This window comes from Podarcis tiliguerta (genome assembly GCF_965153285.1).
Source record: "Podarcis tiliguerta genome assembly, chromosome: 14".
NCBI lineage: Eukaryota > Metazoa > Chordata > Lepidosauria > Squamata > Lacertidae > Podarcis > Podarcis tiliguerta.
In genome coordinates this window covers 5347633-5373102 of record NC_139547.1, presented here as the reverse complement: position 1 = coordinate 5373102, position 25470 = coordinate 5347633, and the positions used below count along the sequence as shown (strand labels likewise).

The following is a 25470-nucleotide window of genomic DNA, read 5'->3' as shown; positions in this document are numbered from 1 at the left end:
TATTGCAACTCATTTTGGGAACTTTATTTGAAATGGAAACGCAAGCTGCAGGTATTTTAAATGAATCAGATGCTCAAGGCGGGGGTGGGAGAGAAAACGAGTGTTTGCCAAGGCAGAAATACAGGATCCGGCCAAGGAGAAGGACATCCCTCAGATCTGGTTGGCTGGACCCAGAGGCAGCACCAAGCAAGGGACAGCACCCTTTGCTCTCCCTTTTCTGTTCAAGCTCCCCAGTCCTGGTCAGAGCAGGTCACTCTTGCCCAAGCGCCTACCTTTCTTGTGTCTCTGGCGTGCCAGCAACAGGCAGCTCCACTATGGCCCAGTTTCAGTCCCCGAGGGGTCCAGTCAAGATGAGCCAGGAATTGTAGATGCAGAACAGTGGCAACTTGCATTGCAGATGTGTTGGCTGAGGGCTGTTGAAAAGGGGGGCCGCCACTTTCCGGCACTTGGAGAGGCTGGAGATAAGGCTGGACAAGAGGCGAGGGTGGCACGTTTTCCAGGGAAGCACATCCAGACTAAAATAACCACCCTGACAGTCCCCTGGAGGCCAGAAAATGCGGTCTGTGTGAGTGCCTGTCTGGAGGTTAAATAGGAAGGACAGCCCTGGACAATGACACGATCAAGCGCCCTCCTTAGTGTGATTTATTTTATAAAGAAACAAAAAAAACCGTGTGATAGCTGGGAAAGATCTCTAGAGGCTATCAATGGGTGTGGCTCTAAAGCTGCTGGTACTTTCACCCCATTGTAACAAGCTGTCCAGTGTTTCCATTTTACCCAGCAGATGTAGAGCACAGTGGCTGAAGGCAGACAATCCTTTCAATTCAGAGAGCTGAAAGTGGTCCAGCCTTCAGCAACCTGGCGCCCTCCTTCTGTTTCTGCCTATCAGTCCCATCTGGGGCTGATGGGAGTTGTAGTCCAAAACATCTGGAGGGCACGAAGTTGGTGAAGGCTCCTGCTGTGGATGTTTACTTTTCCCATTTCGTACTCTCAGCTGAGGGACATTCTCTACTACCCAGAATATTGAGAAGTTCCTGCAATGCCTGAGTTTGGCTTCCTTAGGATGCAATTTAGAGCACTGCAAATGGCATGGGGCACTTTTGAAATACTTTAATTACAAATTTGCAGGCAGAGCGTAAATGGAGGCCCACGGGAGGCACGCCTGAAAAGCAGCAGATCTGTGAGCCCAGATCAGATCCTCAGCCAGATCACAGCCTTCTCTCCCTCTCTTCTTTCCCTCTCTCTCCCTCAGACAACCCAAACTGCTGTTTTCCTCTTCACACTCACCCAGCTTAAATCAGCCACCCTCCTCTTAGCAGGGGAGGCCAGCTGTTGCCTACTCCAGTATCCTGTGACTCATTACTATTAGGCCACCTCTGAATTTTTGGGTGCCAGTAGAATAATAGAATCATAGAACTGGAGAGTTGGAAGGGATCCCAAGGGTGATTCTAGTCCAACCGCCTGCAAAGCAAGAATCTTTTGCCCAACATGGGGCTTGAACCCATGACCTTGAGTCTCATGCTCTACCAACTCAGCTATCCTTTCAACATACCAGAGAGCTTGGGTTGGGTTGGTTTCCCAGCTGCTCTTGCCAAGTGCTTTTGTTGTTTGGTGAGATGGGGTGGTCAAAGAAACCATGGTTAAGGAAGGGTGCTGGGTCCATGCATAACACCAGGCCACAGTTAAAACATGCTTGGAGGCAGCATGCTTCTGAATACCAGTTGCCAGAGGCTGCAGGAGGGGAGAGTGGTCTTGTGTTCAGGTTCTGCTTACAGGTGTCCCACAGGCATCTCGGAAGCCACTGTGAGAACAGGATACTGCACTAGATGAGCCACAGGCCTAATCTAGCAGGCTCTTCCTGTGTTCTTTAGCAAAAGCCAAAGTTTGTAAGCCAAGAGCAAACCATGACTTTAGATCACAGTTTGTTACCAGTAAACAAACCATAGTTCAGCTGCTGAGCAGGGTTCAAACAAGTGAACAATTAAGAAACCATAGTTTAATCAACCCTGATTTGGCACCTGTGAATCAGGCCTCTTTCCCTCCCAGCCCAATTTATCTCACCTGATTGTTGTGATGGTAAACGGCAGGTAACCACTTCCACCTTTTTTTCGGAGGAAGGATGAGACTTTAATCTGGGATATAATGCCAAGACAATATATAACAAAGCTTCCTTGATGTTCTGATTGTGGGATTCACGGCCACCATAGTGCACAGTGGTCATTTTCCAACTCTTTTTAATGCTTGTCTAAAATAAAATAAAAAAGGGTTTTAGCACCCAGGCACAAACCATCAGAACTCATCCACATGAGAAAATACAGCCAGTTCCTTTTCTATTTACTATTTTAACACTTCTCTTCCTACTTAATGTTTTTACATGTAAAAACTATCTTTCTTTTTTACAAAAACACAGTCATAATGTTTTGAGTGTACAGGTTTCGTTTTCCATGTGCAATTAGAACCAGATCTTTATGAGTTTTAAAAGCTTTAAAATGTATAGAGTTTGGCTATCGCCTTATGGAACATACATTTTGTGATTGAGCAATAATCTCACATTCTGCCATTTGAATGGAAGCGGTCTTTGAAAAAGCAATCTTGGTATGGCTTACATCCACAGTTTTTGAGTACTTAAATGGCCATGTTTAATTCCAAACTGCTTTTTTAATATATAAATTAAACTTGGGCCTGAAACCAAATGAAGGGAAATCCATTTGAACCTGAAAGGGTATTGATTGTGTTCCTTGGAGACCTATGGAATAATGGATCTGGCCCATTTTATTACTGCAAGTTTGATTACCTTCTAATATGCAGCAGAGAAACGATAAATATATAACTAATTATCAAGGAAGAGCCACTTAGTTGTCCAGCCAATTCAGTACTTTACCAGAGAGTTATGTGTCACCTGCACCAAGAGAAATGGGTCAAATCTCACCACGTATCAGTCATTGTTAATGTCCGCACAGCCAGCTGCAGGCCGTGCTCCCCAGTCCCCTGGCAATGTTGCAGAGGATATTTCTCAGATTGCTCTCTTGCTAGGCTGCAGATGGATGGCAGGTTTGAAAGAGCTGAAGGTGAAAAGAGAGCACAGTTGTTGCCTATGGTGTGTACATCGTCATCCCACCATCATGTTCACTCATTCAGGCATTTCTGCACTGCTGAATCAATTGTGTCCTCTATTATTAGGCTAAGAGGCTGTGAGTGACGTTCACACCCAGTGAGTTTCATGGCTAAGCAGGGATTGAAGCCCCGTCTCCCAGGTCCTTGTCCAGCACTCTAACCACTGTGCCACACTGGCTCTCCCATCATTCCTGGCCAGGAGCATCCTTGACCAATGGCCATGCCAGAAGGAGCTGATGGGAGCTGGAGTCCAAGAACACCCATAGAATAGGGCTGCCATATTTAAAAAGGTGAAAATCCATAGAATAGGGCTGCCATATATCCGGATTTTCCCGGACATTAAAGCAATTTCTGCCCAAACGCTCCTAGCAAGAGCAGAATATCATCTATGTCTGAGAAATTCTAGATGTATAGCAATCCTACCATAAAATGGAAGGGGCCATAAGGGAAACCCCTCTATGGTGAGATATATTGTATCTCTTTTTCATTTATATTGTTATTTCAAAATTTGCATCTATGCACATGCGAATGTATGCAAATCGTTGTCCTTTTCTTGCAATGCTTACTTACTTCGCCAAACCTTTATTATCATTACAAATATAGGCCATCATAAAACATACATATAATTTTTTAAAAAATATATACAAATAAACAGTCATGTAAAAATACATAATAACGAGGATTCTCATTTTTTTGCAATGCACTCTACTAAGTGGCTTACAAGGCCAACTCTGTGATTCTATGATCTCTGGTTAAATAGGTTTTGAGTATTTCTGTGGTTCTCCAAAAAACCTACCACACCTGTTAGACCAAAGTTGATAATGGGATAAAATGAATGTACACTATGAGCCTTTCCTTGTCATAAGACAATTTATCCAGGACTCTAAATCACCCTGAGCTTATTCATTAATCCAGCCCCAAATGCCTTTCTTAAGAAAGGATGAGAAGGTGACTTTATTTATTATCAGACATTTCTGCCTCAGTTTCTAGTCAGCTTCGCTAACATCAAACGTCCTCTGGCAAAGGCGGATCCCAACCGTAGGGTAGCTGTCTCTCTAATCCCCATTTAACGAAGTGAGAATGGGGGCCAAAGGAATTACCAGCCTGGCCGAGGCCACCCAAGGAGGCCCTGTTCTTCCAAAAGAAAGCTGAGGGCCCAGACCTCTTAGAAAAACCCTATTTATACTGGAAAGTCATATTTATGTATCTTGGAAACACTAATACATACTTCCTGAAAGCAGCCGAAAGAAAAGGACACCGGTCTTTAATCTCCCGTATGAGTGGGCTGCCGATGAAACACGGCTCCTTCCTAGGGGATAAGGGAGCTGCTCCCTCCTCCGGGGAAGAACTGTTTTCCTCCATGTGAGGTTCGCCACCTTCCAGACAAAAACACGGATCCGGTGTCTTGTGAGGCAAGGGCTTTTTGGCAGAGGCAGCCCAGGCGGCCATCCTCACAGGCTGCCAAGCTAAGCTTTCGCTTAATAGCTACCATCTTTCTTATTTATCGCTGGGCGGAAAAACAAACGGCAAGGATAATGAGAACTGGGAAGTGAGGGCAAAAAGGTGCAGATTTGCCTGCCATAGCTCCTGCCAAGCATAGAGGAGAGCCCAGGCCCAGGCAGCCCCAGGAACAAGCCTGGCCCAGAAACCTTGGAGAGCCACATGCGCCAATCTGTTGTTTTGAACTGCAGTGTCCCTGCAGCTTGGGGCTGATGGGAGTTGTAGTCCAAAACATTTAGAGGGCACCAGGTTGACAAACGCTGTTTTATAGGCGACAGGGAGAACCACAACAATGTAGTGACTTCTGTCATGCCTTGGTTAGTTTCTCTATTGTCCTCCCTGCCTTTGGGCAGAGCAGAGTTGTGACAGGCTGGCCATCTTCTGATGTAGCCAGTGCAAGACAGGCTAGTAAAGCTAAAGGGCCCCTGACCATTAGGTCCAGTTGTGGCCGACTCTGGGCTTATCTCGCTTTATGGGTCATGTGGCCAGCATGACTAAGCCGCTTCTGGCGAACCAGAGCTGCGCACGGAAACGCCGTTTACCTTCCTGCCGGAGCGGTACCTATTTATCTACTTGCACTTTGAAATGCTTTCGAACTGCTAGGTTGGCAGGAGCAGGGACCGAGCAACGGGAGCGCACCCCGTCGCGGGGATTCAAACCGCCGACCTTCTGATCAGCAAGTCCTAGGCTTTGTGGTTTAACCCACAGCGCCACCTGCGTCCCTTGTTGCAAGACAGGCTACTCTAGAGTAAATGACTGCAGGAGACAAAGGAGGAAATTGCCTTTTTTCCTTCTTTCGTGAAGAGGGAAAGTAAGTGTTATACAAGCACAATCCAAACCACCTGAGAAGAGATTATCTGCATATCGGGTTGCCACTTGTGTAACGTCACATAATACAAGGAAATGGAGCTGGGGGGAATTGTGTGGGGCATAACTGCCAGGCCAGCGTCTGACAAAGTCAGCAAAGAGGTGCTGGTTTATTCAGATTATGCCAATTTCACTGTGCCTGAGTGGGAGAATCCATGTTGATCCATGTTGAGTGTGGTGGAGTCTCCTTCTTTGGAGGTCTTTAAGCAGAGGCTTGACAACCATATGTCAGGAGTGCTCTGATGGTGTTTCCTGCTTGGCAGGGGGTTGGACTCGATGGCCCTTGTGGTCTCTTCCAACTCTATGATTCTATGATTCTATGTGGTACTGCATCTCCTCACCTCTCGCCACCTGCTATTTCTCTTGCACAACCATCAGTGAAATGAATGGGAGCTCTCTTGCAATGTCACAAAGGATTCTGGGGTGCAGCTTCAGAAAGGTTTCTGGAAGTGTGGATCTCAGGCCATATGCCATGCCAGTAGCACCCCTGAAAACAGGGCTGCCTCAAATTATAGCATGGAATTGCTTGGGCATGTAGGGTGGTTTTGTGTCCACGGCAACAACTATGGATTCTCTTCAGTTTCTCATTTCCCCAAACTTAAAAATTCAATTGATTACATTTCCGTGTGTGGGTGTTTGCAAAAAATCCTATGAAAAATTGTCAGTGTTTTAGTGGGCATTACTCTCAATAAACTCATCTTGTGTGCATTTTTTAAAAATACATTTTATGTCATTTTCACCAATATATACATTTTATACAGTTTTGTATGCATTCATTTTTGTCAGAAATCTAAACTGCAAAATTCAGAGAAGTGTAAATTTCAAATGGTATCTGTGTTGTGATTTGTGTATTGTTTAGGGAAGTGTAAATTTGGTAGCTGAAACAAACTAAATCCCTTGTTGCCATCCCTAATAGCAGCCCCATTCCCACCCCTCTGGACTCAACATTTGCCACAAAGAGAAGCTCTGCTGTTGTTTTTACGGAGGGAAAAAAGTCTGAATCACTGCTTGTAATTAGGGAAGGAAATGTCAAATTCACCCTTGTTTTCACAACATTTAAGGAAGTGAAATGCAGCCCAGTTTTACAGAGAGTTCCATGCTTTGGAGCTGCTCTGAACTGGGCAGAAGTTTGAACGTGAGAAGGGACATTTTTATAGCGGAGTCCATTAATAATACCCTGAATGTGGGTCGTGAGGAGACCCCAAAGAGGAATGGGTTCCACTGACATCTAATAAAACAGACTAAATTCTCATGAAATGTTTAGTGTCAGGGTGGGGCTGGGGGAAGATAAATTATCAGAGAAACCAAATGGTTTATAGAGGATCTCTCATTTTAAACTGTATTTTTCTCGGTTGACCTTGGCATCAGGATTTCCTGGCCTCTCCACTTCCCCTTTCATTTCCCAAGGAAGCTTTTAAGCTGGCTAAAAGGGTCAGGTTTCACTTTTATTTGCTTCATATAGCTTTTTCTAAGGCTTGACAATAGATTAAACAATTCGAGGTAGATTAAAATGCAGTCTTTTGATCAATCAATTGACTACAGCTGAAATATATTTGCATACCACCAAAACGTAAATATAGGTGACTTTTTGAGATGCCGGAACCAAAATCTCCCCCCAAAAACCCTGTGTCCTACTTCCCCTGTGGACTCACCAATTAAAATATGCCAGTTAATCAAGTAATGCTTAAGTTAAAGTTTGCATTTGCAAAATAACGAGTAGCCCTTTCCGAAAATTCTCCACCCTGTCAAGAGGAACAAGGTATTCACAAACACAGCAGGGGCCCCACAGTGGGCAAATTGCTTCAAAGAACTGACTTCATTTTTTTGTTTTAATGACAAAGGATGTATGCGATATGCACAACATTCCTTTGATGGGAAAAGAGGTTTTAAAAAAAGATCCATGCAGAAGTACACTTGCAGGTGATGTGCCCATTTTTTAGCATCTTGGCAAGAGGATGAAATTCTGGCTGCCCGGCCTTCCAGAAGCAGTGCTGCAGATTGCAACCAGCATGCTTTTCTCTCCCTCTGACTGGGTCTACACTGACCTACCGTATTTTTCACTCCATAGGACGCACTTTTTTCTTCCTAAAAAGTAAGGGGAAATGTCTGTGCGTCTTATGGAGCAAATGCGTGGACCCTGGAGCCTCAGGATTTTTGCATTGGGTCACCCCAAATTTACCATCAGATCACATAGCATGTCCATGGCTACAGCCTGCACCCAAAAAACCACACACCCACTGTTTCGTGGGGCTGCAATGGCGCAAAAACGTGGTTACAAGGCGTGGATCCACATGGATTCTCAGGATTTTTGCATTGGGCTACCCCAAACTCACTGTCAAATCACATGTCTGTGGCCACAGCATGAACCACAAAAATCATACATCCACTGTTTTGTTCAGACTATATTTTTTCTTGTTTTACTCCTCAAAAAACTAGGTGCATCTTATGGTCACGTGCGTCTTATAGAGCGAAAAATACGGTATTTCATGCTATTAGAACAATATTAGATATATCCTTATAAAACTTCACAGGGCCTACTTGTAAAAGAAAAGCATTTCTTACCTGTTTTAATCGTCAAAACACACTTTGCCTACTGCTGGTTCCTGATTACTCTGCAGCACCCTCTAGTGTCACATTTTAATAATGCTTTATGACCATTCAAAGTAGAACGAAAACCATTCCTTAACCCTTCCTTAACATTATAAACCATGAGCGTACACCCACCCTCTCTCTCTTTCTCTCTCTCTCCCAAACTGCAGGCCCTGGGATGTGGCGCGGTTGCGCAGTCTGTCCTTAGCAGAGGTGCATTGGGTGGAGCACCAATGATATCCCTTGGCTTTGCCATGGCTGTCACTATCGCCATCTACATCGCCGGAGGTGTTTCTGGTAAGCTGACATTTTCACCGTGTTGCTAAAGAAGTTGGAGGAGAGCTGGTGGAATGGTGTGGTGGCTAAGAAACCAGACTACAGATCAGGAGGTTCACAGCTTTCATCTTATCTCTGCCATAAGAAAACTCAGTGGTCTTAGCCAAAGCCCCCTTTCTCCGCTCAGCCCCCCCCCCTTTTGTAATAAAGAGGGTGGGATAATGATCCTGATTTACCTTACAGGGTTGTTGTGAGGTCTATTTCAGAGCTTCTGTAAGTAACAGTGAATGACGCACTTTGAGCACTTGAAAATGTTATACAGTACAAATCTTATGGCTATTTTCATAGTGTCAACAACAGTGAAAATATTTAGTAAGGCTGCACTGTGTGATCAGTAAACTGGCTACATCAATCCATTGAAAATGAGTGGATTGATTTAAATTAAAGACAGCAGGCAAGTGTTGCCCCTTGGGAACAAACAAAACAAACAAAAAACACCCCTGTTGCATAAGAAATAAATGCAGGAATAATACCAAGAAAGGCACCCACATTATAATGGGTGACTCACTGGAAAATAATCTGCAATATGATGCTGTGGGGGTGGATGTGGAAACCATCCATGAGGAATTCACAAAAAGAATCCATGGGTGGGGGAGGGAGGAAGAAGTGCTTTCGTTGGTCCTGGTTGAACCTATAGTTGGAGTTATCAAAGGAGAAGTAACTCAGAAGAGAGCTGGTGGTAAACTGTGTTGCAGGAACAGAAAGAAAGAAAGAAAGAAAGAAAGAAAGAAAGAAAGAAAGAAAGAAAGAAAGAAAGAAAGAAAGAAAGAGTGAGTTGTGGATTTAAAAGGTCATCCAAAATGTTCAGAGACAGCCAAGATTTGTAAGAAATTGTATTTGCAAAATTCGGGGGGGGGGGCAGGGCTTCTGTTTTGATGGCATTTTTAACGGCTTTTGTACTAAATATTTGCAACTTAGATGTTGCCTTTCCAAAGCCATTTTTTTCATGCACATATGCGCAGATTGTATGGTGATCTCCATTTCCCCCTACTCCTAATTAAATGTTGACACACACCCCAAACCAACAAGAGTATTTGGTGCAAAGCTGCAACACTTCAGTTGATTAGTCAACTTATCACACACTGATGCAGATTTTTAAAACACTGTTTTAATGCAAGTATTTATAATAACTGCACACAGCAAATTCTTCCAATATGCAATAACAGCAGCGCGAATTTTAGTGGCCCAAAAATGGAAACAAGAAGATCTACCGACTGTAGAGGAGTGGAGATTGAAGTTAACGGATTACGCAGAACTGGACAAGTTAACAGGGAAAATCAGACATCAGAAAGATCACAAATTCATTGAGGACTGGGAAAAATTTTCGGAATATTTGAAGAGCGTATGTGATGAACAAACAACGCTAGTGGGCTTTAAAGAAGCTTTGTGAAAAAAATTAAGGAATATTGCAAAAATGTAAACAAATTAGCTAAGATATCTATTTATTTATTTATTTTTATTATTTATTTAGCTACTTACTTTCTTATATATTTGCTTATTTAAAGGTGATATGATAATTGAGGAATGCGTAAGAAAATTTTAAAAACGGATGATTGTCAGAGAAGCTGAGGGAAGTCCGTAAAATTGTAAATATGTTAATCGGAAATATGCAAGATTGTTAATATTTATGAAAAAATGGAATAAAAATATATTGGGGGGAAAAAAACTGCACACAGCAAATACCAATATTGGAAGAGTCGTTTTCTCCTGGGTGCCTCTTCTAAGATAATGATTGGGACAACAAATTTGCACATCATTTAACAGGAAGCATCACAGAAGTCTTATCAACAGTTTGTGAAGAAGGAAGAGCCACTGTGTAAGCCATAATTTCTAACATGCCACAAATGAAAACAGCTACCTAATGACACCTGCTTGTCAAAGTGTCATTTTTCAAAATATTTGCCTCATCTGTTTTCTTGCTGCTTTGCAAAGGTCACATGCAGATAATGGGCCAGGGTGAGGTTCATGGACTCACTAGACTGGGAGTGAGAGTGTGGCATGAGCAATTTTTTATTCTGAAAGTGTGGCCCAGAGAAAAAAGTGTGAGAAGCACTGTTCTAACTCTACAATTCTATGTTTTGATGCTCATGTTTGATGTCCACATTCAGCAAGGGCTATTTTGCATGTTAGGTAAAGGTAAAGGGACCCCCTGACCATTAGGTCCAATCGTGGCCGACTCTGGGGTTGCGGCACTCATCTCGCTTTTTTGGCCCAGGGAGCCGGCATACAGCTTCCGGGTCATGTGGCCAGCATGACTAAGCCGCTTCTGGCGAACCAGAGCAGCGCATGGAAACGCCGTTTACCTTCCCGCCGGAGCGGTACCTATTGATCTACTTGCACTTTGAGGTGTTTTTGAACTGCTGGGTTGGCAGGAGCAGGGACTAAGCAACAGGAGCTCACCCTGTCGCGGGGATTCGAACTGCCGACCTTCTGATTGGCAAGTCCTAGGCTCTGTGGTTTAACCCACAGGAGCACACTGCAAAAGGAGGAGAAGACAGCAATCCTCATCCTCTTCCCATGTAGGGCTCCAAGGCCCAGAGAGAGTGGACAGCCTTATACTGAGTCAGGACACTGGTCCAACCATCTCTCCCACGGTTGCCTAAGCTGACTAGCCATGGTTCTTCCAGCCACTCTCCCAAGTGGAAATCGTTCCCAGCCGCAGGAGCTTCTTTTTACAAAATGAGGGCCTCTGCCCCTGAGCTACAGCCCTTCCCCTTCTCCATTCTGCAAATGGTTTGACACTACAGTGGTGCCTCGCAAGACGAAATTAATTCGTTCTGCGAGTTTTTTCGTCTTGTGAATTTTTTCGTCTTGCGATGCACCACTGTGCATTGACGGTTTCCCATAGGAATGCATTGGCGGTTTAAAAAAAAAGGTGCAAGACGTTTCGTCTTGCGAAGCAAGCCCATAGGGAAATCCGTCTTGCGAAGCAACTCAGAAAACGAAAAACTCTTTCGTCTTGCGAGTTTTTCGTCTTCCGAGGCATTCGTCTTGCGAGGTACCACTGTATCAGGATGTTTCAGACTGACTGAGCTAGGGGTGGAGAACAGCAAACTCAGGATATCAAGACAGCCCTGGAAGTCTTTCTCTGAGCTTCCAGACCAAGTGCCTCATCTGTTCTCTTCTCTGCCCCCTTCAACTGCTTTTGCATGGTTGGAATGCCTCCTTGGAATTACCGTATTTTTTGCTCTATAAGATGCACCAGACCGCAAGACGCACCTAGTTTTTGGAGGAGGAAAACAAGAAAAAAATATTCTGAATCTCAGAAGCCAGAACAACAAGAGGGATCGCTGTGCAGTGAAAGCAGCAATCCCTCTTGCTGTTCTGGCTTCTGGGATAGCTGCGCAGCCTGCATTCGCTCCATAAGACGCACACACATTTACCTTTACTTTTTAGGAGGGAAAAAGTGAGTCTTATAGAGCAAAAAATACAGTAATGGCCAGCGCCTCCTGCTTGCCTGGGTGCAGGATGGAGAGAATGCGAACAGGTCCAGCATGGACGCCTCTGCCTTGTGTGTGGTTGGAATGCAGCCTACTGTATAAAGTCAGCTTGCCCTTGGCCCTGCTCTTCCTTGCCTGTGGCCCTGCCCACCATTGGCATGTGGCCCCTCCCTCATTTCACTCACATACCAGTCAATCATTTCACATCAGTGCTGCTCAGTGGCTGAATCCAAGCAAGAGACACAATCATTCTTTTGACAGGAACGGTCAGTGATGGACAAGGCCTCATGACAAAGTAAATGAATTCCTTACTCCAAACCTTACCATGTGCTGCCCATATTTGCAATTGCTGAAAGAGAAGAAAATTGTTCATTCAGATTAAAAGAAAACCAAAAGGCAAGGAAATTTGAAAAGCCACCTCTTCGGCACATAGAACCAGCAGACATCAATCCTTAGATGAAGAATGTGAAAGAAGAAATAATCCAAAGTTCAGAATTAACTCCCCCGTGGCTCGTCGCAGGTCACACCATTTTGGAGACATTACAATGCTGGCCTTCATCCAACTTTTGTTATCTGTGTTTGCTGCTCATGATACATCAGAGGTGCTCTCGGGTGCCTGAGATAACACCCTGACCCCCCAGTGCAAGCAAACAGAGGAATCACGTAGAGGGGGCCCCTTCTTCCCAGCTCCCCTTTGACAGGCAAAGGTCACGGTTATCAGAAACATTTCATTAAAGTCAGGGGCCGTATACCACCTCAGTTATGGTTGCTTTGCATGTATCTATCTATCAGAGGCATTTCTAGGCTGCTCTTCATTAAATCCAATCCTGGAGCAGGATATCATGTAAAAAATATAACGCCCAGTGCTTTTTTCTGGGGGTCCTCAAGGGTACACAGTCCCAGCACCTTCATCCCCCCCCCCAATGTTAAAAATGTGGCACTTACTATAACAACTTCGTGGTGAGTACTGGCACCATTTTTTTCTAGGTAAAAAAAAGCACTGATAATGCCTAGAATGTAATAAAACCAAATTATAAATAAAACAGAACAGAACCTTAAAAGAGCAGTAGCACCAGCAAACCAACAAGTTCAACAGATTTTTATCTGGGGCAATCAGAACAAGACCCACTATTTGACTATTGATTCAAAACCCTAAAATGTATTTTATATAATTGACTTTTTATTTCTATTCTTTGTGTATCGTATTGTTGTTTTATTGCTATGGCCGACGGCAACGATGCAAATAAAGATTCATTCATTCATTAAGTTCAACAAGGGCGCAGCCCTCCTCCAGCAGTGCCAATTTAGACAAAGGCAGGTGAGAAGATAAATTTGCTTTTAACTTGTGCTGACAAGCCATGCAGAGTTGGCGCCAGTCGAACCTGAGACTAAGGGGGAAGGGCCTTCTGCAATCCGGGTGCCAGGGTGGCCTCAAAGCAAGAGCTCAGCAGATGTGGCACAGTTAAAAGGGTGTTCCCCATGCCCAAAGCCATCACCATGTCTGGGCAGGTGCTCAGGGCAACCCATCAAATGCCTTGGTTCCAAGCTGTCTGTGGCTTTCTGTGTCAGAACAATCACCAAGGACTGGGCTTGGAATGGAACCAGGAAAAGGATCATCCCCCCGGCCACCCAAAATGAAGCTGGTACTATGATTTGTTCTTGTTGTTTAGTCGTGTCCGACTCTTCGTGACCCCCTGGACCAGAGCACGCCAGGCACTCCTGTCTTCCACTGCCTCCCGCAGTTTGGTCAAGCTCATGCTGGTAGCTTCGAGAACACTGTCCCACCATCTCATCCTCTGTCGTCCCCTTCTCCTTGTGCCCTCCATCTTTCCCAACATCAGGGTCTTTTCCAGGGAGTCTTCTCTTCTCATGAGGTGGCCAAAGTCTTGGTACTATGATAGGCTGTACTATTTCACCAAACCTCCAGTTGTAGTAGTCGTGTGGTGATTAGAGTGTCAGGATAGGACATGAAACCACTGGGTGACCTTGAGCCCGTCACTCTCCCTCTCAGCCTGACCTACCTCACAGGGTCACTGTGAGGATGAAACAAAGATAGGGAGTACCATGTACGCCACCTTGAGCTTCATGGGGGGAAAGGTGAGATATAAATGCAATGAATAAGTAAGAAATAAATCTACTGAAGGGAAATATCTGATTCATAAAAACTTGCATATAAAAATTATTCCCAACCCTTGTTCTTCTCCCTACCTTCCTTCTTTCAGGTGGTCACATAAACCCAGCCGTTACCTTTGCCATGTGCCTGTCGGGGAAGATAAGATGGATTAAATTCCCTGTTTACGTCATAGCACAGTTTCTTGGCGCATTTGTTGGAGCAGCTGCTGTCTATTGGATCAACTACGGTGAGTGGAAGAGACCAGTCTCCTCCTCAGGAAACTTCCCAACAAAGACCAAAGTTACGCTTAGGTTGAAACTGTTAAGTTGTGGGTTGACATAGCAGACGACACAGCGATTTCTCCAAAGCAGCTCTTTATTTTGTAAGCTGGAACAGAACTGAACAGCAAACAGCCAGCCGGCCTGCTTTTATAGGCAGCCGGCTGTCAACATTGTAGCAACAACAACCCAGGGTTTCCCGCCTAAAATAACTGACGTGGACCTGAGTGAAAACTACATACACAATATGTATGAGAAAGAAGGGAGGGAAAGGCCAAGCCCTCCAAGTATCCCTATTTTCCAGGGACATCCTGGATTTGGAGAAGCCATCCCAGTTTCTGATTTGATCCTGGAATGTCCCACTTTTCCTTAGGATGTCCCTATTTTCATTGGAGAAATGTTTGAGGATATGGCATTATCCTGCCCCCAACCTGTCTGAAGGGAATCCTGTACAGTGGTACCTCGGGTTAGAACTTAATTTGTTCCAGAGGTCCGTTCTTAACCTGAAACTGTTCTTAACTTGAAGCACCACTTTAGCTAATGGGGCCTCCTGCTGCTGCCACGCCGCCGGAGCCCGATTTCTGTTCTCATCCTGAAGCAAAGTTCTTAACCCGAGGTACTATTTCTGGGTTAGTAGAGTCTTTAACCTGAAGCGTATGTAACCTGAAGTGTATGTAACCCGAGGTACCACTGTATAGGGAAGGTTTTTTTAATGTTAAGTGTATTATGTTTTTAAATATGTTGGAAGCTGTCCAGAGTAGCTGGGGAAAGCCAGTAAGATGTGTGGGGTATAATTAGTAAAATTATCATTATGGAATGAGATGTCCCTATTTTCATCGGAGAAATGTTGGAGGGTATGAGAGGGCGGTCCAAGTTTGCAGACTGGGGTTTGCTTCCACTGAAGCAATTTTCTCCAGTATTAACTTCACTCGTTGTTCACTCTCATTTGTTTTATTCCCAGAAAATCTATAAAAGGTTTCTGCCAAAGTGTGTGAATTCTTCCTGCCTTTCTTCAGATGTGACAGATTAATTACTTAATTAGTTAATTTTTGCCTCCACTTGTCCCATGTGGACTAGCAACAAACTCCTCTTTTCAGAGGATCTGTCTCTTTCATTAGAAGGCTCCTCCTTGCCCTTTTCTTTTAAAGAGACTTTTGCCCCTGCTTGTCTCCTGTCCTCTGCCATGGCCAACATTCCTGGGTTGACCCTTGGTTAGTCAGCCCCTGTTCCCTGCTGCGGGTGGCGGAAGGCTTCAATTCTGGGTCTCCTCCTTTCAGTCATAAAAAAATAATTCTGATCATTATTTATAATAAACAAAAACATTAAAAATGCTCAGCAATTGCTCTGGCTGCAAAGAGGAAATGAGTAATTAAATCTCCCCTCTCCCGCAAGGAGAGAACAGTGGTTAGTTCAGGAATGTGCCCCACCTGAAGGGTTTTAATGGGGGGGATGTGTGTGTGTGTGTGTGTGTGTGTGTGTGTGTATGTGTGTGTGTACCAAGCAGACTTTTTAATTTCACTTCATGCTAGTTGCAAGAAAGCAATGCCTCAAGAGCACAAAAGGGCCTGCAGTACCCTTCTATGAGGTGCTCTGAAATGTGCTATTTAAATGCTTAATATTTATTGACCATCATTTCCCCTTAGATTTATTGATGTTCTACACTGGGGGAAAGCTCACCGTCACAGGAGAAAATAAAACGGCACATATTTTTGCGACTTACCCAGAGGAGTATCTGTCTGTGGCAAATGGATTTTCAGATCAGGTAATTTCACCCATTTAAGCCTGTCTCCTGTGTGGCTCAGCCTGGCATCTAGCAGGCAGGATTAAGGGAGCTGGAGTGACTGAGCTGAGGGTTCCGCTATTAAGTGCTTTCGTGTGTTTATTTAACAAAACTGATACACCACTTGATTGTAAAACAAGAAGTCTACATAAAATTAAAATAAAATATTAAGATTCTCTGAGGGGCGGGGAAAACACAGTCAAAATCAAGTATAGTAAAGGTAAAGGGACCCCTGACCATTAGGTCCAGTCGTGACCGACTCTGGGGTTGCGGCACTCATCTCACTTTATTAGCCAAGGGAGCCGGCGTACAGCTTCCGGGTCATGTGGCCAGCATGACTAAGCCGCTTCTGGCGAGCCAGAGCAGCGCACGGAAACGCCGTTTACCTTCCCACCAGAGCAGTACCTGTTTATCTACTTGCACTTTGACGTGCTTTCGAACTGCTAGGTTGGCAGGAGCAGGGACCGAGCAACGGGAGCTCACCCCGTCGCGGGGATTCGAACCGCTGACCTTCTGATCGGCAAGTCCTAGGCTCTGTGGTTTAACCCACAGCGCCACCCGCATCCCATAAAATCAAGTATATAAAAGCATTAAACAGACGAATTGAAATCTACAGTGGCTAAAGAGAGGTAAAACACATGTCACTTCTACCTGACTGGAGAGACTTGCCTAAACAAAAACATTTTATATAGGCACCAAAAAGAGTAAAGCAAAGCACCTGCCTGGGGTCAATAGGCAGGGAGTTCCGAGGTGCAGGCTCTGCCACACTAAATGATGAGCTATGTATATGTGTGAAATGGATATGATGTGGCACCTGTAACAGTGCCAGTTCTGCAGGCTGAAGCAGTTGAGCGGGCATATATGGGGTAAGGTGACTCCCTATTGCCATTACACACCTGAGCCACTGGGAAGGCATGGGGTGGAAACAGGACTTTAGGGCTGGAGTAACATTTCCATTGCCCAGGAAATGTTATTCCAGCCCTAAAGTCCTGTTCCAGCCCTAAAGTCCCTGCAAAATGGATTTGGAAGCTGGTCAGCACAAAGTGGAGCAAGAGAGCAAAAATGTGAGAGTCTGCCCACAAAAGACCTTTACCTTTGGGTAAAACTGGGTATGAGGAAGCTGGAATCTTCACCACCTTTGGGGGCTCCAAGTCTCTGTAGGACCTCCCCACACCCCAAGTCTTGGGCCAGGGATATTCCGACCTTGTGTACTGGAAACTGGGCACAGGGGTAGTCCCGTATCAAGGGCTCATTGGGGGCCAGCTCTGCTCATGCAACCTTTCTACCACCATTTGGGGGCAGGGGGGAGGGCTGAAGCCACTGGTGCTGTGCTGAAATTTTCTTCTACGTTCTTGTCAAACATTTCACATCAATTAATAAGTTTTATTCAAAAATTATAGCGTGTGGGCATTTTGTTCTGCTTACCTTACTTTTGAGGTAGATGAGGATCCTCTCTTTAATTCTGCAAACCATCTCTCTGGTGGTCTGCAGCCTCCCCAGGTGCCTGCAGTTCCTGAGGACCCCACAATGTCCTTAGCTGGCCTTTCCTATATGCATAGGCAGCTGGCGAGGCTGCCTACAGTGCCCCTGGCAGCTGCTAACTGTGGTGGCTTTATAAAGGGAAGTCTTCTAAAAGTTTTGTGGGAGCGGCTGAGCAGTCCCTCAATAATAAAAATTACTTCTTCCAGGCAGGGCCAGCCCACCCATGAGGCCAAGTAAAGCAACTGACTCAGGCGATAGAATCCACTGAGACAATGGATCCAGATGTAAATCTTCATCCAGGGCCAGCCAATCCGTGAAGCAACTGCTTCAGGTGGCAGGATCCACAGGGGCAGCAGATCCCATTGTCAAAATCCCCCCCAGCCCCTTGTTCCTGTTGTCGATCTTCACTCACCCCTTCTTCCCTGGCCAGGGTGGGGGAGGCACCCTTTTCTGGTACCCAAATGTCTTGGGCTGGTCCTACCTCCTGAGCTGAATCCGCCTGCTTTTCACTGACCAGGTGATGTCGACAGCCATCCTTCTACTGGGTATTTTTGCCGTTTTTGACCCGTGCAACCTTCCTGTGCCGAAGGGGCTGGAGCCCATTGCCATCGGCCTGGTCATCATACTGCTGACGTCTTCCATGGCCAGGAACAGCGGCTGTGCCATGAACCCTGCCAGAGACCTCTCCCCACGCCTCTTCACCTACTTTGCTGGATGGGGGCCTGAAGTCTTCACGTAAGTCCGCTCGCCTTGGCAGAAGGATAAAGTGCATTTGTGGAACCATTTAAAAGCTAGGATGGCTTTAAAAGAGGATTAGACAAATTAACGGAGGATGTGGCTATCAAGGGCCATGATCCATGATGGCTTTGCTCATAGGTGGGGTCTGTGGGGAGGGTGGATGTTTCCCTCATATCTGGCCAGCAAGCTTCCCACGGTCATCTGGTCAACCACTGTGACCACAGGATACTGGCCTGATCCAGCAGGTTGTCTTATATTCTTATCATTGTTTTCACGTGAATTACCTTGCTGTAATCCTTAGAGCAATCCTGTAAATCATCATTATTACCCTCAGTCGGAGCCAGAGTGACTAGTTTAAAGTCACTTCATGAGATCTGTGTTCATGGCAGGGGTGAGATTCTGACTCATAGCTCAGTCTCTTGGCTGCTACTCTGCAGTAACTCCTTACCCTGCCAACAAAAGCAGAGATGGGCAGAACCACCACTCTGCCCCATAGATACCAACATATGGATATCTATCTATATCTATCTATCTATTATTCTGCCTGGCCTTTAATTTGAATTCAGCCTGATCTTTTATTTCCCTTTTCTTCCTTCCCCCTCCCCTTTTATGAAGATCACCCACTCTGAGACCCCACAGCTAATTCTCCCCTGGCCTCCTCGCTGGCCCAAGTAGGACCAATTCAGCCAGCTAGCCCTGGGGATTATCTAATTGATTTTTGAATTTTATTGTTATTCATGTTTTTATATTGTATTTTATGCTGCTTTTATAATTTAGTGTTTTAGAGTTTGTTGTTAGCTGCCCTGAGCCTGGTTTTTGAACCGTCTTGTCTTTTGAATTGGCTTCACTCCAAACCAACCCTGAGCAATTTCCAAGGTTTGTTCTTGGCTTGTGGGAGGAGTCCAGGTTTACAGAATACCAGAAGCCGGACTCTGGTATTCTGGTGCAGCAGCAGCAGCAGCAGCAGTTCAGTGGGGGCCCCTTCCCAGGAACTTCCATGTTAAAACACAGTTGCATGTTACCTGGCTGTCGTGTTTCCCTAACCTGCTACTTTTTACCTGAAGAGACTGAGATCTGAACCTGGGGCAGGGATTTAGTGCTCTAAACACAAAGCTGAAGCTCTTTCACCTGGCTGTGGAAGCAGGAGCGGTTCTTAAAAGCTCACTGAAATAAGAGGCGCATCCCCTGAGTGCCCTGGCTCAGGAAAGACAGAGGAAGGTGGAGGAGTTCAGGGTGGTGGAGAATTATACCTCTGCCTTCGCCTCCATCGTGTTGCAAGGCTGACCTCTAGTGGACACACACAAGCAGCTCTTTCTAATCGCAGCAGAGGAAACAGTCAATTGTTCTTGGGAGACTCTAATAAGAATATGAGTTTCTTTCCAACAGTGCTCCTGGTGCTGTCGTTCCCGCAGCTTCCAGTGTGGCTGGCATCAGTGCCAGATTTAGGGAAGTGTGGGTGGTTCCCTCCCCCCCCCCCCCGCCGGGTGCTGAGCCAAGGGTGTGCAAAACAATAATAAGCAACTGTACCAAAAGGAATTATTGTGAAAATAAGAACTATTGGGGGGGGTGTAGATTTTGTCCTTGCTCAGGGCACCCTATTACCCAATTCCACCCCTGCTAGCATCATTGCACTGTGACTTCTGTTCCATTTCAAAATGAGGATAAACTTCCAATTCAAGAGTTTTTGTCTGCAGACTCTCAGGCCTGGTCCTGAAAATGTAAGAAGTTGCAGTGCTTCAGCTGCAAGGTGCCATGTTAAAGGGGTTTCCACCCCTCCTGCTCTAATCAGCAATGGTAGCCTGCAAACAGAACAGGGAACAGGATGCCCCTCAAAACAAGCTCTGCCTGTTGCCAAACCAGCCCCCAAGTAGCTGCACCCAAAGCGTGACAGTAGCCGAGGTGGGTCCCTTGCAGATCCATTTACTGGCTCTGCTCCTTTGCCTTTAACAACCTAGCAAGGAGAAATAATAATAATAATAATAATAATAATAATAATAATAATAATAATATTTTATTTATATCCCGCCCTCCCCAGCTGAAGCTGGGCTCAGAGCGGCTAACAACAATAAAAGTAACACAGCATTCTAGAATCAATTCATTTTAAAATCGATTCAAAATCAAATTAATGGCAACCATTGGGCTAGAGTTCTGTGAGGATTACCAAAGGAGGGGGTCAGACTGTGCCTTGGCCAAAGGCCTGGTGGAACAGCTCCGTCTTGCAGGCCCTGCGGAAACATGTCAAGTCCCGCAGGGCCCTAGTCTCTTGTGACAGAGCGTTCCACCAGATTGGGGCCACGACCAAAAAAGCCCTGGCTCTGATTGAGGCTAGCCTAACCTCCCTGTGGCCTGGGATCTCCAAGATGTTTTTGTTTGAAGACCGTAAGGTCCTCCGTGGGACATACCAGGAGAGGCTCTACCAGAGGCAGCTTTTCCCACGGATAGGAAGCTTTTAACTGAAAGCACAGTGGCCCATTCAAAGCTTCAGTACCACGTTGTCTCACCACACCGGAGAGGCAGTTGATAGTGGAAGTGGGGAGCCACCACAAATCAGGTCTACAAAAATGTAGGCACTGAAAACACTGGAATGTTAATCTCTCTCTCTCTCTTCCCCCAGGGCTGGCCACCACTTTTGGTGGGTCCCTATCGTCGGCCCGATGGTTGGGGCCGCTATCGGAACAGCTATCTACATGCTCTTCATTGAACTTCACCACGCCCCTCGGGAGCCACCCCAGCGCAGCGCAGAACATGAGAAATACACCCTCACAAACATGGAGGAAGAGAAGTCGCTCCACACTTCCATTTAAAAAGGGACAATGGACCTGCCCCCCCAAGAGCAGCCCTTGGCAGGTGGTCCACGTGAAAAAAAGAGGGTCTTGAGAGTTGGGCCAGGTAGCTGAACCTCCCTCTCCTTTGCATTGCAGGACAAGTGGAAAGGGAACCGGGAGATGGCTGCATCGCCTGGGGAAAGATGTTTGCCATCCTCTCTGCGCAGCTAAAGTCCAGTTCCCACCCCCCACCCCCCACGAATCTAAAAGGGGGAGCAGTCACCTGACCTGCTAATGCAACCTATGCAATTTAAATAATGTCGCCTAATTAACCACTAATGAGTGAGGTTCATGTCAACAAGCTGCAGACAGAGGCTGTTAATTGTTCCATGGTGCCACTAGCAGAGACTCATTACTGCCGAAAGCATCTGTTGGAAAAGGCTATATTTTACAGGGTGGAGGTTTTTTAAAAAAGAAAATACACCCTTGAATGAGATAACCTTAAATGAGGCTGGCCTGGCTGTGTTTTAAAGGCATTAACAGCACAGCTATCAAACAGCAATTAACTTAGATGGTTTTCATGGAAGATTAGACCAATGATGGCAGACAAGTATAACAATGCTTGTGAAGGCTGATGGGGGGACGCCATGTTCAAGGGCAGTCTACCTCTACATAACTGAATGCTGGGAACAAACAATAGGAAAGACTCAATCCCTTCCTGCCATATTTGCCAGTTTCGCCAGAGGCTCCTGGCTGGCTTCTGGATCCCATTTCCCCGGATAGAATGCATTTTTGCATTTTGCATATTGTTTTCACTAATATATTCTTTCTTATACACTTTCTCAAAATATATGGAAAAGAACTTTTCTAACTTTTGTTAGGCAATCCTTCAACCAAAAGAGTAAACACACACACACACATTATGTGTATAAAAATGCAAATATGTGAAAATATACAAAATGCATTCTGTTGGGAGGAAATATTTTTTAAATTAGGCAAATTGGATGCAAAAATGTGTACTTTAGAAGAAATGCACACTAAAATCCTGGCAGTCTTTGTGGAGAGACATAAATATATATATGGATGTGGGAAACCAAATATTGGAAAAACCAAATTTAAAATTGTAAGTCTCTAACTTTTTGGGACACAAAAGTTTGGGACACCAAAGGCTTTGTTCCAGGCACTTCCAAGTGCTCAGATTTACTTCCCGTGCCAGATATCTTAATCTTAACGAGATCTTCCTAAACTAGAAGAGTTCCCTGTGTTTCTTGGTTTGGGTCTCCAGCCCCATCTAATTTCACTGTCGTGTGTTTAAATACACACATCACTAATCATAACTTTGCTGTTCCTATGACATCTGTTCATCAGTATCCATCCACGAAATACACTTTTTCTGATTTTATGCACCCCCACCTTTGGGGGCAAATGCTCTGGAGGGGGAAAAACATTTTACAAATGTACCCCTCTCATTCCACCCACATCTTCCACCTGTAACAGTTTAATCAAGCAATTCAGCCGTTTCTGAACGAAGTGGGCATTTAGGCTGGTTTTTAGGCTCAAACGAAGTGGTTGTTAGGCTCAAAGGCCAAAGCAGCAACTCCAATGCAGGGGTGACCCCCCCCATGGCCCTCCAGATGTTGCTAGACTCCCAACTCCCATCAGCCTCAGCCCAAGGCATAGCTAATGTTCAAGAGTGACGGGAGTTGTAGTCTGACAACATCAGGGAAAGGCGGCTACACTTTAGCCATCTCTGCACAAAAGAGTGGGAAGAACACGTTGGACAGGGCGCCCTGTGCACAGAGGACTTTTAAAGATGCTGTGCAGGAGACAGGCAGGTCTGACCCACAGGGCCCAATCCACCTGGACACTCTCCTTCCTACACAAGTTCCACTAACACCTACAAGAACAACTTCCCAGCAGACTGTGCCCCATGTTTATTAATGGTAAATGTGCGTCTTTCAGTAATGCTAAATTTGTCAGGGAAGTTCTGCAATGTTCCATATTTTCTCCTACTCACTCTTGCCTCTTTTCCCTGGCATGTCACCCAAGGACTAGCCTTTCAACGGAAAGTATTTATACCTACTTAAGAGGTTCCAAAACTCTTTGCAGGACCCAACCAGCAACCAGCCAACTTTTTCTCCACCACAGAATGGTCAGGAGGCGCTTGGGCCTTAGTCTTTGGTGGCAGAATTGTGCTCTCTCTCTCTCTCTCTCTCTCTCTCTCTCTCTCTCTCTCTCCTGGTTTCCAGCAGTGGAAAGAGAGAGCCTTCTCTGATTTTTATATATACACTGATAATGACCACAAATAAAGTGATTTTTTTTGGTCTTCTGGTAACTCAAAGGTTTATCTGGGGCAAAACAAGTTGTGTGTCTGTCTCTCTCTCTGTGTGTGTGTGTGTGTGTGTGTGTGTGTGCTTGGCAGAACTCCCTCTTAGCTGCATGCCAGGATGGTCACTGCATCACCTGTGCAGGTAATAGGGGTGTCTCTCCACTACTACAACAGTGCAGCTAATGAGATCAAAAAGCAAAATTGGCCTGTGTAGGAGGCCAAGACCTGCTGAAATATTTATAAGCCGCACTTTCCTATATCACAAGGCAGCATACAGATTAAAAACACAGTGTTACGACAGAAACTTCAAAGAGCCGGTTGGAAGACCATCGCAGGTTTGAAAGGCCTGCCTGGATAATACAGTTTTTAGAAGCAGTGGTGTAGTGTTAGGGGGGCATGGCTCCAGGTGCAGAATCGGGGGCACAAACTGGGTGCCCCGGCCCCACAGAGATCCCTGTGCCCTGCCTGACTCCAGCAGCGGGGGCTTGGTGAGAGCAGAGGGTGAAGAGAGAACCCACCTGGCGGCAAGAGATGGGCAAGGGTGCTCACCTGCTCCAGGCACCGACGAGCAGCGCTACACCCCTGTTCAGAAGCTGAGTAAAAGCTCTGGTCAGACCTCACCTGGAGTACTGTATCCAGTTCTGGGCACCACAGTTCAAGAAGGACATTGACAAACTGGAACGTGTCCAGAGGAGGGCAACCAAAATGGTCAAAGGCCTGGAAACGATGCCTTATGAGGAACGGCTAAGGGAGCTGGGCATGTTTAGCCTGGAGAAGAGGAGGTTAAGGGGTGATATGATAGCCATGTTCAAATATATAAAAGGATGTCACATAGAGGAGGGAGAAAGGTTGTTTTCTGCTGCTCCAGAGAAGCGGACATGGAGCAATGGATCCAAACTACAAGAAAGAAGATTCCACCTAAACATTAGGAAGAACTTCCTGACAGTAAGAGCTGTTCGACAGTGGAATTTGCTGCCAAGGAGTGTGGTGGAGTCTCCTTCTTTGGAGGTCTTTAAGCAGAGGCTTGACAACCATATATCAGGAGTGCTCTGATGGTGTTTCCTGCTTGGCAGGGGGTTGGACTCGATGACCCTTGTGGTCTCTTCCAACTCTATGATTCTATGATTCTATGATTCTATGATTCTATAAAAGCAAGCAGGGAATGGGCTCCTGCCGAACCTCTGCTGGCACAGGACCAGGCTCAGCACCTCATAAAGGCCTGGTGAAACCTCAGGGGCAGGTTGGACCACCAAAAGTGCCCCATCAGAAGATCAGAGCATAAGGAATCAGGTGGACTTTGAGCCCAAGTTGCTTAGAACTTTGTGAACCAACGCAAGAATCTAAACAAGAACCATGAGACCGGCCTGGTTGCAAATTGGTAGCCAACACAGGTTCGTTGCATCTTTAGAGTTCAGATTTATGATTGGCCATCTGTTTCGTTTTTTTAATAACTTGTTACATTTGTCTTCCAATTTTCCTTCAGAAAGGCCAGAACTGCATGCATCAGTCCTCCCCAAACTGATGCACTCCAGATGTTGTTAGACTCCCAACAGCCATGCAGGTGGTGGAAGTTATTGCCCAGCAGACGAGTGTCCATGATTCACTCTATTTTATCCTCACAACCACCCTTCAAGATAAGCTAGGTTGAGAAAGCATGGCTGAGCCAACCGGGTCGCCCAAATGAACTTCCATGGCTGAGAAGGAATTTGAGCTCAGCTCCCTCTGACCCTCCCTGGCTCTCCATCCATGATACCAGAACAATCTAGTGCCTCCAGACATTTAGGACTACAGCTTCTATCTGCCTTAACCTGAAAGGACCAAACCTTGGCAAAGAGGGTAACTTCCTGGACTAAGGAGTGTTGCAACTTGTCAAGGTTCACCAGGTAGGCAGGAAGTAGCCCACAGTGCTCCAGAGGAACCCAACCATTGAACCCAGGAAAGCCAGCCAGCCCCTTTCTGGTGGTGCCGTGCTGGCTGTCCTCAGATTGATGGCTTGCTTTGCAGTTGCATGAAAGGCAGGCTTTAAACAGAGGCGGCCAAGTAGGTGCATCTGGGATCACAGTCTTTGGCTGCATACACACCATATGTTTAAAGTGCGCGCAAGCACACACACAAACACACAGAATCCTGGGAACTGTAGTT

At 45.7% G+C, this 25470-nt stretch overlaps 1 protein-coding gene across 1 annotated transcript in view; it reads left to right on the top strand.

The window, feature by feature from the left end:
- AQP9 (aquaporin 9) overlaps positions 1 to 23334 on the top strand; it is a 28306-nt gene extending 4972 nt beyond the window's left edge. Inside the window, exons 3-7 of the mRNA XM_083413195.1 lie at positions 8238 to 8364; positions 14066 to 14203; positions 15878 to 15996; positions 18014 to 18231; positions 20849 to 23334. Of these exons, the coding sequence (XP_083269321.1) occupies positions 8238 to 8364; positions 14066 to 14203; positions 15878 to 15996; positions 18014 to 18231; positions 20849 to 21038 (792 nt within the window). The 3' untranslated portion in view covers positions 21039 to 23334. The remainder of the gene's footprint in view (positions 1 to 8237; positions 8365 to 14065; positions 14204 to 15877; positions 15997 to 18013; positions 18232 to 20848) is intronic.
- Positions 23335 to 25470: the final 2136 nt, after the last annotated feature.